Here is an 18712-nt window from a genome sequence, read left to right on the forward strand (position 1 = left end):
ACTGCAGATCAAATAGGCACTTAGTGATGCCCCTGCACTTGGAATGCCTGCCTGAGCTAAAGAATTTCTTAAACAGGGCGACAGGAAAAGACCCTGCACTTATTTTTCTCCCCCATCTTAGACATGGTTGCTCAAGGCTTACAAGCAATCTGTATGCAACTGCAGCAGCAGCTTTTTGCCTGCAACAAGCATAAATACTGATTCTTGGACACTAAGTGCATCTGTATGTGCCTCACTCTGTAGATATACTGTTAAACAAGAACCTAAACTCAACATTTGACAAATGTCAGGTGGTGTGGCTACGACCTCCACCAAGATGACCGCAATCTTGTGAGGCTCTGGCGGTGTTGGCCCCATCTCACCTTTAATCACTGCCTTCATCACCTCATGCTGCGAATATAGCGCTCTGCAGCAATACCAGAGGACATGGGCTATTGTGGGCTGTGATATTTGACCTGGATCACTGTTCCTGATTGCCGGGGGTCAGCATGGCCCAGCACTGCCTTGGAGGCACGGCCGCAACAGGGGCCGTGGGTGAGCCTGAAGCCGAGTCCACCCGGACTTGCTGGGAATCTCCCCCAGACACGCTGGGACTCTCCCCATGACCGTTTGGTTCCCTGCCGACCGAATAGAGAGGTCGGGGACTGATGCAGGTGCTGGCCCTGGAGTGCCTGCTGACCTCGGGGCTGTAGATCTGCCCACAGCGGCTCGCCTCTTTGCTGGGCAGTCTCTCTGCCCCACAGGGCAGGAGGGGCTGCTGCAGCACCCCTGTGGATCCCTCCAGGCCGGGACTTGCCACGTTGTGGGCTGCAGAGATTGCGGGGGCTGCAGGCCCCATGTCCATGGCTCCCCCTAGCCTTGCTTTCATGGCGCTTGACAGCTGCAGTGGTAGCCCTGCCCAAGATGAGCCCCCGATACCGGAACCTCCCGAGCCTGAGGAGGAGACTTGATGCAGTGGTTACCCCGGCGGCCCTTGGGTGGCCTCTAGTGAGGGTAGCTTCCTCCCTGGTAGGCCCCGCTTTCACAATTGTGGCCGAGGCCTCCACCTGTCCGCTTGTCGCGCCCTTTCTTCTTGGCCCTGCCGGCAATGGCCTGTCAGCTTGCACGTTTGCACTCTTCTGCCACACAACAGACTTCTGGGCCTTAGTGTGGTTTCTCCTGGCAGCCTCTGTTTTGGCTCTGCTGCGGGGGCCACGGATAGTTTGCTGTGGGTGTCCCATCCCCCCCCCCTCCCTTCGAGTGCAGACTTTTGGGACCCTACTGGACCTAATCTTGGTGGTTCCCTGACTAAGAGGCTGGCCGAACGGAGACTCTAGGCACTCCCAGTTTATTCACCACTACTGGGGTCTCCCCAAATTGCTGTAAGCATCCAGCCCAGGTCTTGTTTGAGGGCCCCCTTCCCCCATCTATGCTGCACTCCACGCTTCGCTGCTGCGTGGCTGCTCTCGCTGGTTGGGGACCCTTATTCTCTAGCAATGGGCCATACGGACCCCAAACAACGCAGGCTGACCTTCAGACACACAAAACCGGCCAGAGACACCGCCTCTCAATCTGACGTGGAGGAGGCCGCAGACTGCAAAACAGACAACATAGCGACCAATGATATGGCTGCCATTATGTCGGAGCTCAAAACGGGCTTCTGTGCAATGGACGCACGCTTCAACACCCTTCCTGGTCGTATAGACTGGCAGGGGAGCACCTGGATCGACAGTGGGAAGAGGATAGATGGAGCGAATATCAGAGTTGGAGGACTACAGTGCAGAAGAGGTTTGACAAAATGGAACGTTTCCTGAAGCAAGTGGCAGCCAAGAATGAAGATCTGGAGGCAAGGTCACGGTGAAATAGTATAAATATATCTGGCATTGCCGAGACCACCAACATGGTGTTATGTTTCATATAGGTACCCTAATATAGGCTCAGGTAGCAACTTCACCTTTCACCAATATTTTCCCTACCATTACACTACATAACCGTTCTTTGGACTGACCTTTTAGCTAGTTACGGTACTGCATACAGGACATGAGGTTTTCCCTGAAAACTAGCCTCATCCATTATGCATGAAGATTCTTGGAAACTGAGCAGGACTATCATATCCTGCATAATAACTATGTTCAAGGGTCATTTCTTCTGTCATCCTAGGTGCGACATGACACAGCAAGGTAGAACCCCTGCGGGTACCACTTTGGGTATATAAACACCATATCTTGCTGAGGTAGTGAGAGGAGAAAAAGACTTCCATGCCGACACACTAACTAGGATAAATATCGTTCACGACAATTTTTTTTATAAAGAGCACTTTGACCCAGCATACCATTACTCCGCATAGTGCACCTACCCCGCATACCATTACCCCGCATTTTTTTACAACGTGTGTGCATTTACCATGCATGCCTTTACAACGAAATTCTTTGTAAAGGTATGTATGGTAAATGCACATGCTTTGTAAAAAGAAATGTGGGTGATCCACGTTGTTGTGAGGAAACAGAGGCTCTTCCTTTTCCTAACAACGACATGCACCGCCCCTCCGAGACAGATGACGTGAAGCAGGAACCAGGAGGAGAGAGGAACCACAAGGAGAGAGAGAGAGAGAGAGGTAAGGGGGGATTGGGCCTGTGGTGGGGGTTAATTATTTAGGGTTTAGGGTAGTGTTTGTGTAGTGTAGGGTAGTGTTTTCGGGTTTAGGGTAGTGTTGTGGTGTTTGCGTAGTGTAGGGTAGTGTTTTAGGGTGGTGTCGGCGGGTTGTGCAGGGTAGTGTTTGAGTGTAGGGAACGGACTGGGGGGGTTGGGGGTAGTGATTTAGGGTAGTGTTGTGGTGTTTGTGTAGGGTAGTGTCGGGGGGGTCATGCAGGGTAGTTTTTGAGTGTAGGGACTGGACTGGGAGTCGGGGGGTCGTGCTGGGGGTAGCGTTTTAGGGTCTAGGTTAGTGTTGTGGAGTTTGTGTAGTGTAGGGTAATGTTTTAGGATAGTGTTGGTTGGTCGTGCAGGGTAGTGTTTGAGTGTAGGGACCGGAGTGGAGGTCGGGGGGGGGGGGGGTCGCGCTGGGGGTAGTGTTGTGGTGTTTGTGTAGTGTTTTAGGGTAGTGCTGGGAAGTGTTTGAATGTAGGGACTGGACTGAGGGTCGGGGAGGGTCGTGCTGGGGATAGTGTTTTATGGTTTAGTGTAGTGTTTTGGTGTGTGTGCAGTGCAGAGTAGTGGTTTAGGGTAGTGTCCGCTGGGTCATGCTGGGTAGTGTAAATGTAGGGAGAGGACTGGGTGTCGGGGGAGAGTCATACAGGGGTACTACATTAGGGTGTAGGGTAGGGCAGGACAGGGTACTCTCACTTACCTTTAAAACTTTTACTAGGAGTACGCCTTTACCACGCATGCCTTTGCGTTGTAATGGCATGCGTGGTAAAGGTATAGTCGTGGTAAACGTTTCCGTTGTCATAACTTGCGGGGTCATTGAATTTGCATTGTAAAAGTTTTGTGGTGATGGTATGAGGAGTGTTTGTTAGCGGGGTAACATCATATATTCCACTGACGAGAGACGCCGAGTTTCCTGCATGCAGACACTCCAGCTCACAGTGGTCTGACATCCCTTGTAGGGTGTCCATCTCGAGACCAAGACGGGGTCCCACAGTCTCTCACTTCAGGTAGGGGTTGACTTTATCCTAGAGGGATTCTTGGCTTTTACACCTACATACATGCTAGGTACATTTAGGTACATCTAGTTAGGGTCGCATCGTAGGCGCACTCTTTCTGTCATGTATTTTATATACTTGCCTGTATTCATTGTTTTAGCACGATGGTAGAAATCTACCATGCTTTTACTCTGTTAGTGCTTATAATAATTTATATCTGTTTCTGTCTGATGGTTGTTTCAGCACACCTATTTTACACTAGAATGATGCTGGTCAATAAATACTTATTGGAAAACATCCCCACCGTTTATTCTGTGCATCTCTCTGAGACAAAGTGAGCACGAGTGACTGAGCAAACAGTACTGTCCTTTTTCCACGATCCCTCATGGAACAGAGTTGTCATGTTCGATAGTTGCCAAGAACTATGCTCTCCTTGGTAAGAGGGGTTTCTGGTGGCACTGTGAGCTAGCTGGTATACAGGCTAACATACTCGGTAGGGGTGTCTAGAATCAGTCAGGACACCAATCTTTACATTTGTATGTTGTTTAAACGTGCAGATTCTATATAGGTTTATAGGTACTACACGACAATGGGGAGGCCGGACACCTTTGAGGAGCAGCTCCTAATGGATCTATTTGACCGCTCCAGTTTTCCCTCACACCTTAGCGGTAGAGCATGTACATCGATTCCTTGGCTCCCGCCCTCCTGAGGGCACTCCACCTCGTTTTGTCACCACATGCCTCCTCAACTATAGGGACAGGGACTATGCTCTCCATCTGGCCCGCAAGAAGGGTCCCCTCCGCTATCAAGGCGCCGACATCTCACTTTACCCCAACTTCACCCCGATGGTCAAAAAGGCCCACGCAAATTCAGTGATGCCAAGAACTCTCTTCGGAAGCTGGGCATCAGATATGCAATGATCTACCCGGCACGTCTGCGAGTGGAGCTTGATGGAAAAGCCATATTTTCGGCACCCCCTCGGATGTCTCTGCATTTTGCAAGCTACTGTGAGCCACGTCCCCTTCTCCTGGAGATCTGCCCTGGACATTCCTGGATCCCCTGATCGCTTAAGGTCCGCCACCCCTGACCACCCTGCTCCGGTGTGACTGCCTAATTTCTTCATGCACAGTGCCTTATCGCTGCCTCCCCACTGGTGCCCCAATGTTGCCTAAATCGGAGATTGTTGCTCTAGCAGAACTGCTGTGGATTAAACCTCACTACTGCATGATGCTGTTATAAAATGGGCCACTGCCCGTCGTATTGTTTCTATACCCCATGGTGTACACCACATTATTGTTCATTAGATTGCTTTGTAGTTTGCCTTGTCCGGTCTCACTGGATACTTTATGTTCCACTGTGAGAGGAGGGTGGGGATTTAGGTTTTGACTTAAGCTGGTCTCCACTTACTCATTCACGCTTTACTGCTGCAACACCTCCTGTGATGCCTCCATCTCCATTTCCTACACTTCCTCATGCACTTTTCCCTTGCTATTGCTACAACACCTACACAAGGTAACAGGTCAGTGGACCTTACTGATTACCTGGAACATTTGTGGAATCAACAATCCTAGAAGGGGAAACAGGTACTGTCGTACTTGAACAGGCATAGAGGTAAAAATCGTCTATTTGCAGGAGATGCATTTACTTCCCAATGCGGACTGCCCATATGCTAGACCTCGGGGCGTGCATCGATACTTCTCCTGCTATAGTTCAAATTGCCGGGGCACTTTGAAGTTCTCATACATAAAAGTGGCCCTTTCACTCCAGCCAATTAGATCCTGATGGCTGGTACGTACTTCTTCAGGGTATCCTCGCCGATAAACAGGTGTTGCTGCTGAATGTTTATGCCCCTAATGGGGACGACACGGACTTCTTTCATGATCTCTTGTTGCATATGGATCGCTTAGATGCGGACTATGTGATATTGGGCGGGGACCTAAATGCCAATGTGTGACCAAACTGACTCTACTAGTACACACCCTAGTGGTAACACTGGGCACGAGATGCACCGCAGCACATCATGGACACCTATGTGCTTCGTGATGCCTGGCACTCCCGCTACCCCTCTGCCTCAGGATTTACTTTTTTATCCTGCTCCCCACTCTGTCTGGACCAGACTGGACTTTTACCTATTTTCGGCCAATGCGGACCCCTGGTTGCAGAAGTTATGGTTTTACCACGCACACTGTTGGACCATAGCCCTGTTCTTCTCTGCCTGCAGAACATAATTAGAGACTCTCTAGAGAGTCCCTTTGGGACCCTGTGTTCCGTAGGGAGGTGATCGCTGCTATATCTGAATATTTTAAGCTAAATGTGGGATCGGAGGGGATGCAGGCCACCCTTTGCGTAGCCTTTAAGGCCTTTATCCGAGATGTGTGCATCTCCAAACACAGGAATTTTTTATGTGACATTTGCTCACGGCTGCAGGGTACAGAGTCTGCTTTATGTGACAATGACAAAATGTCTGCTGTGGACAAGGATCCCTGCTTACATAGACGCTCAGCCTTGTTAACAGAGTTTTGCGACCTTGCTGACAATGATGTCACCCACATGGAGTGGAATATCAGGGCATGCCAGTACCGGGGGGATGCGGGAGCACCCGGAAAGCACTCTTGCCTGCCTTCTGAGACCCAACCACTTACAGAATTATATCACAGAGCTGTGCTCAGAATCTGGACAACAGGTGTCTGGTTGCAAAGTTGTGGTGGCTGAACTCCATCAGTACTACTAGAGTCTATATTCATCATGTGTCTCTGATCTTTCTTTTGAAACATCCTCAAATCTTGAGGAGGTGGCGATGGTCTGGCTGACAGATGGCCAACACCAAGTTCTTGCTGAGTCTATTACCATCGAAGAAAATTGTACAGGCCCTTGATACTTTTGATGGCTCAAAGGCTCCTGGATCGGATTGTATGACAGGGGGCCTTCTTCATGTCCTTAAAGCATATTCTGGCTCCCCATCTATTGGCACTGAACAGTGAATCCTTGGTCACCGGTGCCCTGCCTCCTTTCCTATAGGAGGCCATTCTTGATCTCCTGCTAAAGCTAGGGAAGGAGCCCCTTTTGTGCTCCTTTTATCGCCCCCTATCTTTCTTGAACTTCGACAATAAAATTCTTACCTAGGTCCTAACCCACCAGACTGTCCCTTTAATGGAACACATCATTTCACCAGCGGAATCAGGCTTTGTCCCACACCTTTGCACCTCCCTCAATCTCTGCACCATCTTTGCCATCCTTAACACGATCTCATTATCCACCCCTGCTGTTGTGGTCCTGTTGGATGCAGAGAAAGCATTAGACTCCATCAAGTGGCCCTTCCTCAAGGCGGTCCTTGGTAAACTGGGCATTCTTCCAACTTTCATTTCCCGGATTATTCTTTTGTATATCAACCCCATGGCGCGCCTCTATGTTAATGGTGCTGGTAACTAACATTCTAGAGAGAGTGAAAGAATTTTGATTACCTAGGGATCAGACTGTATGACAGACTCGTGGGCATCCCAAATTTCCAAGAGCGGTTTGTTGATTAAACATGGGGCTTCTGCATTAATTAGGTTAGCGAAAAAACTGCAACTTTTTACCCTGTTTTGCCAGCAATCAAAATCTAGAACACCCAAGTTAGGAACACTACTCTGTGTGGCACAGAACTGAGAGGCCACTATAATACAATAACTTTGGGGGTGGATGAATTTTTTTTTAGCTCCCTCTTGAATCTTGGTCGAAGCACCCCTTTATTGCCTTGGCGATTAGAACTTGCTCTAAAGCTGATCTGGGACCTTGCTAAGCGACTCACTACGTTATATTAGAGTATGAGTACTAATTATTTGAAACCCAACTGAGACACGCTCACAGATATTAGTTGCCATAACACCCAGAGGATTCCTTGGTTATCTTATGTCAAGCAGTCCCTTCTTGATTTACAACTGAGAGACTGCTGGCACCACCCGTCAACTATTAGCACATCTAAGGCTGTTGTTGTCAAGCGTAGGTTTTGGGCAAAGTATATTGAACAAAATGAACTATTCAACATTGTGGGCAGTCCGTCCAAAACCTCTCTTTTTCAAAAACATATTTGGGGCTGAGGAATTTTTGGACTAGATTAATCCCACGGTTTAAAGGTCGTATTTTCTGAGGTTCAGATACAGCCTTTTGCCAACTGCTGTTTTTACTTCAACTTGATGGTCCTCTGTGAATATATCCAAGTTGTGTCTGGTGAGTAATTACCCAGAGAGACAGATGAGCACTTGTTGTTCTTCTGCCCGGCTTATTCCAAACAAAGATATCAATGGATTTTACCTTTGTGTCGACTACTGGGGTTAACGAACCAGGCAAATGTGCTTAAGAATCTGCAAAAGTGATTCCAGTGAGCTTGTGGTAATTGATACATCTAAATTTTTCTAATTGACATGGCTGACTATATTGCGTATAATGGCTTTACCTTCGTCTTGCCAGCTTCATAGTTTTAGGAACCATCTACTGGTGGAGCTTTTCTAATTCCTTTTTTCTTTCCTTTTAGGACAATAGGCTGCAATGTGTTTTAACCCGATTTAAAATGTTGTGTATAGTGACTTTTTTTATGCCAATGCATTGTACTGATATTGTATTGCAATTTGTGTGTATTATTTGTGTACGTGTTGATGAATTTTCTATTTGATCGGACAATAAAATTAGAAATTTGGCAACACTGCTAAGGTCGTGAATATTCAAGACCAACACTCCTGTTTATATGACATAAGTAAGGGGGTTTAGCTCTTCTGTTATTTAGCAAATTCAACATGGTCTGTCCTAAAAGTGCAAAACAGTGCATAGCTTCTGGAGTGAAAGAGCCACAACAAACAAAAACATTTACAACAAATTTGTAAAACATAAATAATATGGAGCCACCTGACACTCCAATATTCAATTCAGTAATGCAGTAATGCGGATACTGTGGCTGGACTAGTCATGCCAAGAGGGGGTACACAGCCTTCTGATAGTGATTGTCTTGAATGTAAACAAATATAGCAGCGTTACCAAATTAAAACATTAAGTGTGCAGGGTTATTCTGCCTCTTGACTTTAAATTTACCCTAAAATGATATCAATGAGAACCATTGTTTTGTGATAATCATGGGATGCCCTGGTTGCCATGGGGCTAAGGGTTCCTCTTGTGGCATAAAAAGATGGATGTGGTGGGAAGCATTTTGTAGATGGCATCACTGGAGATTGAGTGACTAAGGGACGAGGTGGCAAGACAGGGGACGTTTCTTAGTACTGCTGCCAGCATCTGGGAGGCCAGCCATGCCAAATGCTACACACTGTGGGTTAATGTGACACAATATTGTGCTGGTCACCGCATTACTGCACTAAAATGGCTCTACCTCTCCAATTTGATGAATAAAGCTATACTCTCCGGTTGTTATCCCCGACGATGGAAGGAGGCAGTGATCAGGCACATCTAAAAAATAAAAAAACAAATACAATTTGGATAGCAAGGATTGCAAAAACTATTACCCAATCTCGCTACTTCGTGTCCAGCTAAAATCCACGAGAAACATCTAAATGGCCATTTGATGGAATTTTCAGAACAGCAGGGATGGCTGGACAACGCTCAGTCCGGTGTCAGGAAACCTCACGGAACCGAAACTGCGTTAATCTCAGCCACGGATTGTATTAGGCACTTAATGGACGAAGGGCATGGAGCAGGCATTGGTATTTCATGACCTATCCGCAGCTTTGATACCCTCTCTCCCTCGCTGCTTATTGATCTCCTTCAAGATTTGAGCATCACACAACAGGTCCTGGCCCTTCTATCTTCTTTCCTTAGGGATCCTTCACAGAGAGTTCTCCTACAGCAATTCTATTTGGAGGTCTTCTCCCTGCTGTGTGGAGCGCCGCAGGACTCATCATTAAGCCCCACGCTCTTTAAACTCTGTGTCTCCCCGCTTGGGGGCATAATTTGGGCTTTTGGGACGTATGTGACATTATATGCTAACGACACACAGATCACTGAGTCAATTACCAAGAACTCTGCCGCCACTGCAGATAATTTCTTTCAACGGATGTCGGCAGTTGCAGACTGGATGGGACTGAATTTACTGAAATTAAATGGCGATAAAACAGGCGCTGCGCTTTCGCTCACGGACCATGAGCTGGAATACCAATTGGTGGCCAGACACCTTGGATATATGTCCTGTCCCAGTTGAGAAGGCCAATATAGTGGGATACCACGCACACCTGATTTAAATGCGATGAACCAAATTTAAGAAGTTCTGAGCGTGCGGAAGAGGAGTCGACCTCTAAACCAAGGCGAAAAATACTGGCAATAGTTGCACCACTCAGCAATGAGTGGTGTCCCTCTTGTAGCACAGCAGTGGTGTTGCGACGAAGTCGCAATGAATCCAAGAAAAGTTCAATAGGGTAAATCTTGAATTTTAATAAACAATAATATCCATTGTCAGCATGAATATTTAAATGGTTAAGCTGCTTGAACAATTCCAAATGGCATTTAAAGGAAACCAAAGAAAAATCCTCGATGCATTTCGGGTGAGTAACCCTTCGTCAGGAGATATCCTAAAAAATGAAAGGTAGGAGTAAGTGTCACGACCCCCTAACAAATATCAGTCTACAATCGAGCTAGTGACTATATGTAAAACTCATGCATTGGATCCTGTCATTGTCGTGAGCGGAAAACTGAAGATGATAGTAAGGTTAACGATGAAAGATAACCATAGTGAGAAATGTCCTAAAAGTAAACCTGATACGCAAATAAGTTAATGTGACTGGAAAAAGTCAGTTGGCAAAATTTAAGACCACAAAGGAAGTCACCGTGATTGAGAAGGGTGCAACGAACAAAACCAACGTGACCAAGTAAGTGAAAAAAGGCAGTGAGCGAAGTTTAAGACAACCAAACCACCATAATAGCGGAACAATGAAAAGAGCAACAAACTAAATCGGCGTGACTAAATTTAGTGGAAAAAGCCCGTAGGCGAAGTTTAAGACAACCAAGCCACCATAGTAGTGGAGCACTGAAAGGTGCAACGAAAGAAATCACATCGATAGTTGCCCAAAATTAAACAAAAAACAATCCGCTAAACATGGACACGTTCGCTTCTGATTAGCTGAAGGTAAATCCATGTTTAGCCGATTGTTTTTTTGTTTAATTTTGGGCTACTATCGATGTGATTTCTTTCGTTGCACCTTTCAGTGCTCCACTACTATGGTGGCTTGGTTGTTTTAAACTTCGCCTGTGGGCTTTTTCCACTAAATTTAGTCACGCCGATTTCGTTGGTTGCTCTTTTCATTGTTCCGCTACTATGGTGGTTTGGTTGTCTTAAACTTCGCCCACTGCCTTTTTTCACTTACTTAGTCACGTTGGTTTTGTTCGTTGCACCCTTCTCAATCACGGTGACTTCCTTTGTGGTCTTAAATTTTGCCAACAGACTTTTTCCAGTCACATTAACGTATTTGCGTATCAGGTTTACTTTTAGGACATTTCTCACTATTTATGGTTTATCTTTCCTCGTTAACCTTACTATCACCTTCAGTTTTCCGCTCACGATAATGACAGGATCCAATGCATGAGTTTTACATATAGTCACTAGCTCGATTGTAGACTGATATTTGTTAGGGGGTCGTGACACTTACTCCTACCTTTCATTTTTAAGGATTCCTACTGATGAAGGGTTACTCACCCGAAATGCATCGAGGATTTTTCTTTGGTTTCATTTAAATGCCATTTGGAATTGTTCAAGCAGCTTAACCATTTAAATATTCATGCTGACAATGGATATTATTGTTTATTAAAATTCAAGATTTACCCTGTTGAACTTTTCTTGGATTCATTGCGACTTTGTCGCAACACCACTGCTGTGCTACAAGAGGGACACCACTCATTGCTGAGTGGTGCAACTATTGCCATTTGAGAAGGCCACACATCTTGGAGTGATCCTAGATACTGAATTACACTCAATGACCAGGCCAATCACACTGTGGCAACCTGCTTCTGGCTCATAAGGATGCTTAGGAAAATGTTCCCTTTTATCCCCCTGCCAGCACGAAAGCAGCTCGCACTAGCGCTCGTCATGTCCAGATTGGACTACTGTAACACCATCTATCTGGACTCCATTATTAGCACTCAGCACAAACTGCAAGTAGTACAGAATGTGCGTGCTAGAAAAATTCTCGATATTCCCTGGTGCCAATCGGCTGCTGTCGAGTTGGGTGACTTACATGGGCTCCCCATCAGAAAGCGCATTATGCTCAAAGCAGTCTATTGTGCACAAGGCCCTTTTTCTCCTCACTCCAGCGAGGATTAAAGATAGGTTTCACTGGCATATTCCAGGTAGAAACCTTTGATCTGCACACCGCGTAACCTGCTTACTGTACCTAGGACCCGAAAGAAGAAATAGGGAGATAGAGCTTGCTCAATTGCTGCAAGCAGACTCTGGAACTCTATTCCCCAAAGCCTAAGGGCTATCCCAGAGCTGTTGCCTTTCAGAAAAGCTCTCAAAACCTGGCTCTATTCTCTATAGGCAGAATTATTTTTCTTTGGCAGGCTTATAGATAGGGTTCAGCTCTAAATGGCCAGCTATAACTTGATGCACTTGGGTGATTGTCACGCTCTATAGAATAAAATGAAATAATCAAAAATGTAAAGCGACACACATTACAATTTCCTCGGAGCGAATTACTCCAGATACTGCAGCTCACACAGAGGGAGTTCTCTGCTGTATGTATGCCCCAGGCAGTGGCTGAACGAGGCCCACGCTCAAGGAGAGGTGACTGGTTGCCATGGCTACCAGTCATTTTGGCCTTAGGCCAGCTTCTTTACTCTCTATCTCAGGGGTCTTCAAACTGTGGGGCGCGACTCCCAGGGGGGCCGTGGAGCGATGCAAAGGGGGTCGCGCCTTCCCAGTCACACTTCTTCCCAGGTCCAAGGGCTTCAGCCCCCCTTCTTCCTCCGTCCTGTCTTAGCCCGGGTTGCTGCAGTGCAACTCGAGCTGCTGTGGGCTGGGGGCAGTGTCTGGAGTCTTATCTCCAGCAAGTTTTTCACAGGTCTTTAAAGACCATTTGCATTTTGACATGCCTTTGTAAACTAGTTACAGAGGCTTAGTTTTTTTCCTGGTTCCAGTACCCCCTGCGTCCCCTCTGTGCCTATTCCTTCCATTTGTATTTTACATTTACTGCCGTAGTGTAAGAATGCATTTAATGAAAAGGAATATAAAGTAGGGTTGCTAAAAGACAAATGCCATGCCATGTTTTGTTTAAAGAGCCTGTAAAGATCTCCTCTTGATACTAAATAGACTTAAAAGTACTTTCTATTTATATTTGCTGTTCGTAGTATGCACAGATAAGTGCTGAAAATACAGCTTTAGGTGACTGCTTATTTTTGTACCGACTGGGCCATCAAAATAATCTGCTGGCAACCCTAACCATAGGACTGTAAGTTTGTTGCAGGGTCAGCACATTATTTATTTCCTTCACCCTCGATCCCCGATTAATGCCGCAATAGTTTAACTTAGATCTTAAACTCTACGCCGCCTTCAATAACATGCTGAGTTACTTCATGGGTCTGGGAATGCACCCTGCATTCAGACAACTCATTCCTCATTCTCGCCCTCCACTTTCACGTTCACCCTGCACTCACAGCGATCACAATGCACTCACACTGATCACCATGCACTCACACCATTCACCCGCTCACCCTGCACTCACAGTGATCACTCTGCACTCACAATGCACTTGCGCTGTTCACCCTATACCTCACCCTGCAGTCACACAAGTACACTACTCACCCTGCACTCATGTGACACTTCACTCACCTGTTCCCCTCACTGCTCAATATGCAACTCACTCAAACAAGCCCATCAGTAATCATACATTCATTCATCCCATTCTGAACTTGCATCCGCACGTAAATTCATACGCCACCTCACTCACCCGGCAGTCACTCCTCTTGCCCTACTCTCACACTGTTGCATCACTCACCGTGCACTCACATGGGCACTCTTGTCACCCACACAGTGCAGAGGGTTAATGTGCCTGCTACAAAGAATATGTACCATGCAGATCACAGAAATGAGTGTGAGTAAACTATGAGTAGCGCTATATAAAAATTAAATGTTTGTCAGAAAGGTGCTATAGAGAGATGAGGTGCATTGTTGGTGAGTGCAGGTTTAGAATTTTTTTGTCAGGAGGGGGTCCTTACGCCTCAAAATGTTGACAGGGAGGTCTCGGCATCCAAAAGTTTGAAGACCTCTGCTCTATCTGGATACCATTTCTCACATGACATCCCATCTGGCCCTGCTATGAAGTGAGGTGTTTATATCTTGTCCAGTAAATGTTTGATGGTTGCAACTCCTGGAATAGATTGAATGCAAACAACAAGTATGCGTGCATGGATTTGAAACTCTTTCTAATGCAAGTAAATTAGGATCTTTTCCCTCTGCCTTTCACAGGTAGACCCACTCTGGCTGATACATGCATTCCTCAGACCTGTATCCTTTTATCTCACCCTAAATCCCAAGACCTTTATTCAGTTACTTCAATATTCGCCTTTGCACAACAAATAATGCTCCCTGACCCTCTTGCAGTTATTACAATAAGAAGCCAAGAGGTAAAATGCTTTCAATGTGCTAATCAGGGTATTTGCTAATAGCCTGATCCACTCTGTGAAGAACCAGCAGCGCTTCAGTGACTCCACACTGGGCGCTTTCACTCTTTTCGCCATCAAATGGGTGGTCAAAATGGCCCCTCCTTGAGAAGATACAGGCTTCATCTCCACCTCTTTCTTCAGGAACCACCGAACTGCTTCAACTCTTAAGTTAGGCAACTGTGCAGTGTTTTTATGATAATCCTTGCTATAAATAGTTTTCTAAGGCTGTTTTTTTTCCTGGCTGCTTCATTACGCTTTTCTGGAGGCGAATCGAACGTATTGCGACATCTTTTACTTTAGTTTCAAAATGTCATTTCAGCCAACTGGTCAAAACTTTGAAACGGAAATACGAACACATAGCATTATGTGAATACCCGATTACTTCTCAGAAAAGAAATGCCCTAGACTTTTATACACTGTATCAAGGTCAGGAGAGTGTTCTGTTCTCTTACGGTTAATGGGGAAGCTTCAGTTTGGCAGGCTGGGTGCATATTTTTAGTTCTTTCTTTATTATGTGTGTGTTTAGGATTGGTCAAGAAGTAACCTGCGACACAAAGTTGCAAAAAATCCCCTCGTTTCTTTGCTGGTGTACAACCAGACGTATAAGGCTGTGTACAGAGGGGGCTAATGTAGACTTGCCCAGTATACAACAGCTACTGGAGCGGAGGGAGGGGGGGGCTATAGAAAATGGCTAGCTATTCAAGTTGCAGATAGAGCTCCACTCTAGCTATAAACTGCCCCCATGATCTTAACGGTCTGGGTAAAAGCTGTCTTATTTAAGTGATCAGAAAAAGATAACTTACTTAAAGTGTAATTGAAATGAGGCCAGTGGAGCACCACTACACTGATTTCAAGTACACTTTAAGTAAGTGAATATGTGACATTTGAAGGGTAGATGTGTATTTCAACCCCACGCAGATACTACTATAAAGTTATGTCAGTCTTGCTTACATATTCCAGAGCATGGGCTCTATACAGATTTCTCCATCAAGTGCACACATACGTACGATTAAATCATTCAAATGTCACAATAAGGAATCTGAAAACTTAGCAGGTATTGGGGGAACGTAATATATATGACGCCTTATCAGTAATGATGGCGGGGCCAGAATGGTTATGACAGTCCCTGACAAAAAGAAATAAGCGTGCCAGTGGGGGGGAGGGCGGTAACGTGGTAAGTGCTCTCGAAACCAAAGAGATGGTATTGTAAACACCTGCCCGCTACTTACACGGACTGCCGGTGAATCAAGTCTCGTGTCCATCGTCTGTAGCTGATCTTTTAACCGGTAACATTTGTCCGTACTTCTAGTACTTCCGGGTCGCAAAACGTCCAATCGGACAGCTTTAACATAGTCTGGGAGTGCGCGGTATAACATTTGAGTAGAAATGGGATTGGACTATTGGGAAGCACTTTAGCCAATCCTAGTGCGGCTTTTAAAATTCGGAAGTGCTGATTTGCCTTGGAGTCAGCAAATTGGCTTGTCCGATACATCCTCTTACTGTCGCAGGGTACTTCCCATCTGAAAGGGAACAATGTTTAGTTAGTAGGAGTCTCATCATCTCTTGGATAAGGAGGCGGCTACCTGTGTTGTGTCGGGCTGGTTAGAAATATGCTGCTTGTCGTTCTGGATAAGAAAGTAAGAGCGGAGAAGGGGGAACCAAGTTCGAGCCTCTGGGTCGGCCGAAAACTCAGTGGTGCTGTGTAAATAACTTAATTTCCGTGGGCCTTTAAGTGAACGTGACATTGTGTAATGTGGTCATTTACAGCTCTCCAATACTTCCGGTTTGCGTTATATAAAACTGAACATATGAAGGGGGAGGGGGGGTTGTTTGGTGTTACTTAGTAAAGAAGTCACGGACTGGGGTATAGACACTGTTCCTCTATGCAACTATGTAGTGACAGTCGTTAGAGGACTCAATGAAGTGATGACCTGTTACTTGCGCTTTTCCTCATATGCTCAATAAACATGTATTAACCTGCAACCACAGCGTCCTCGTTATTAGAATTGGGTGAGGACCGAAGTACTCACCATTTGCGGCAGAGTTCCTGCGCCGCAGATGCAGTTTCAGTGGGTGGGCCACTATTGAAGCAGTGGTACTGTAGTGAATCCACTCCAGAGGGAATTCTTTGAAGATGTATTATAGTTGAAAGACTACACAGCTGTCGATCGTCACCTGCCATGACCAGCCTGGCAGCAGTAGAAGCAGTTACAGAGACAGTACTTTGAAACATAACATTCTCAACATCCACCAGATGCTGTGACATCACAGCAGAACAGCATCTTAGAATACAACATACCTCCCTTTCTTCAACCAAATTAACATGATAAAGAAATAAAAAATGTAAAACAGAATAATGTACAAAGCAAAAAAAAAATAAAGTAACTAGTTAAATGAGAAGATTATTCGCGAAACCTTCTGGGTTGTCACTGCAACTTTGTGTGAGGATGGCCCCTAATCCAACCTGACTAGCATCCACAGCTATACAACATGGTAATTCAGGGTCAAATGAAGCAAGGGTATCACTGTTTTTAAGAGAAGACTTGACAGCATTGAATGCAGTGTCACACTCAGCGGACCAATCAACCTTGACACCCATTTTAAGCATGTGACATTCTTTTGAAAGACAAGCACACCTTCAACCCCTCAACAAATTCTGCATAACCCTCTGGAACACAGATGCAGCGGAGGCAAGCCCAAAAAGCATCCTCTGATAACAAAAAGTTCCAAGAGGGGACACAAATGCCGTGAGAGAGTGTGAGTCTGGATGCAGCTCAATCTGGTGATATGCGCTAGCCAGATCTAGCTTTGAAAACACAACAGAACCCTTGACACTGGTTCATAAATCTGTGATTCTAGGCAGAGAATGTGAGTCTACCCAGATCTCTTTGTTGAGAGATCTGAGATCAACACACACGCGCAGCTGACCATCACGTTTGCGAGCTACAACCAGTGGTGACAACCATAGAGATGACTCCGTTGGTTCGATGATACCCCTGTCACATAGACTCTTGAGCTCTTCATTTAAGTCATCTCTAATACTAAATGGGACACTCCTGAGTTTGTGCTTGACTGGCGTAGCACCATCTCTTACAATAATTTTATGCTTGAACCCTGATATTTTTCCAAGAGTTTGACCAAAAACAGATGGAAACTCGACTTTCCATTTGATACCTTCATCTTCACATGTAACAAGCAGAACTTGCACTTTTGTTCCTGGCTTGAGTACCATACTAAACAGGCCCTGGTGAAACCACCCAAGGATGTTCACCCCTTTGACGGAAACATACATTTTTCCTCTGGTCCTTCTACCTTTAAACATCAAGATATCTTCAATGAAACCAACAAGCTCAATTTTGCGTCCCTCATAAGAGACAGGGGAACGATCTGGGGAAATAACTCCCTGTCACCCCATGTTTCAGAGAACAACTTTTGATTTATGGTGATTCTGGCACCAGAATCCTCCAACAGTTGTAGTTTTTTATCTCCAACAAGAATCTCAACAATGGGATCAACACACATGGAGGGATTCACAGTCAGAGGTTCACTTGTGGCATCACTTGAATCAGAATCATCCATAACAACAGAGATTACTTCAGAATCATCATCTGACTCCATAACACAAGCTACACTTTTTTTTGACTCTCTTCTTCAGACAGACTTTAGAATAGGGACCAATTTCTTTTTACAAAAATTGCACATAACATTAGAAGCAGGACATTTGCTGCCCTTGGTGTGAGGAAAGCTACCACATTGGAGACACATGTTGTTGGGAATGGTGAAATCTGATTTAGATTTGATGGGATTACTTGTAGTATTTTTAACAAACTTATTTTTAGATTTGTTAGTGACTCCAATACCATTTACATTCTCCACGGGTTTCTCATCAAGTTCCTTAAGAGAAACTTGCGAAATTTCAATGCTTTTTGCAACTTTAACCGTCTCATAAAGAGACGGGTTTGCCATAGCAAGTAGTTTCTGTCTTATGTGCTTATCCCTGCATTGACAGATGAATTGGTCTCTGATAAGTTGTTCAGTAAAGTTCTGAAAAATACAAACTGAACCTAATCTCCTAAGAACAGAGATGTAAGCATCGACGTCTTCACCATCAGTTTGATTTCTTTTAAAGAATTTATGCCTTATGACGAATACACTGGATTGTTTGTCGAAGCGAATTTTGAGTTTTTTTTACAGTTCAGAGGTATTCATCCAAAACTTAATTGGCATTGGGGACCAATTCCGGTAAATGCTTAAAAATTGACCTTCCCTCTATTCTTAACGAGTGAAGCAAAAGACACTTTTTCCTTTCTGCAGAAAATCTTAAAGCTCCTATGGCGCCCAAATAGGTTTCGAATGCATCGAACTAAACGTCCCATTTGACAGGTGGTTCCCCTGGATTATCAAGGAGGTGGAGTTATTGCTTGCATGGTGCACATGGTAAAATACAAAGATTAAAATAG

The 18712-nt window shown here is 45.3% G+C and overlaps 1 protein-coding gene across 1 annotated transcript in view; it reads right to left on the reverse strand.

The window, feature by feature from the left end:
- NUP85 (nucleoporin 85) overlaps nucleotides 1-15581 on the reverse strand; it is a 352506-nt gene extending 336925 nt beyond the window's left edge. Inside the window, exon 1 of the mRNA XM_085617042.1 lies at nucleotides 15482-15581. Within this exon, the coding sequence (XP_085473168.1) occupies nucleotides 15482-15514 (33 nt within the window). The 5' untranslated portion in view covers nucleotides 15515-15581. The remainder of the gene's footprint in view (nucleotides 1-15481) is intronic.
- Nucleotides 15582-18712: the final 3131 nt, after the last annotated feature.

The sequence above is a fragment of the Triturus cristatus genome, chromosome 7 (assembly GCF_964204655.1).
Source record: "Triturus cristatus chromosome 7, aTriCri1.1, whole genome shotgun sequence".
In the NCBI taxonomy this organism is placed as follows: Eukaryota; Metazoa; Chordata; class Amphibia; order Caudata; family Salamandridae; genus Triturus; species Triturus cristatus.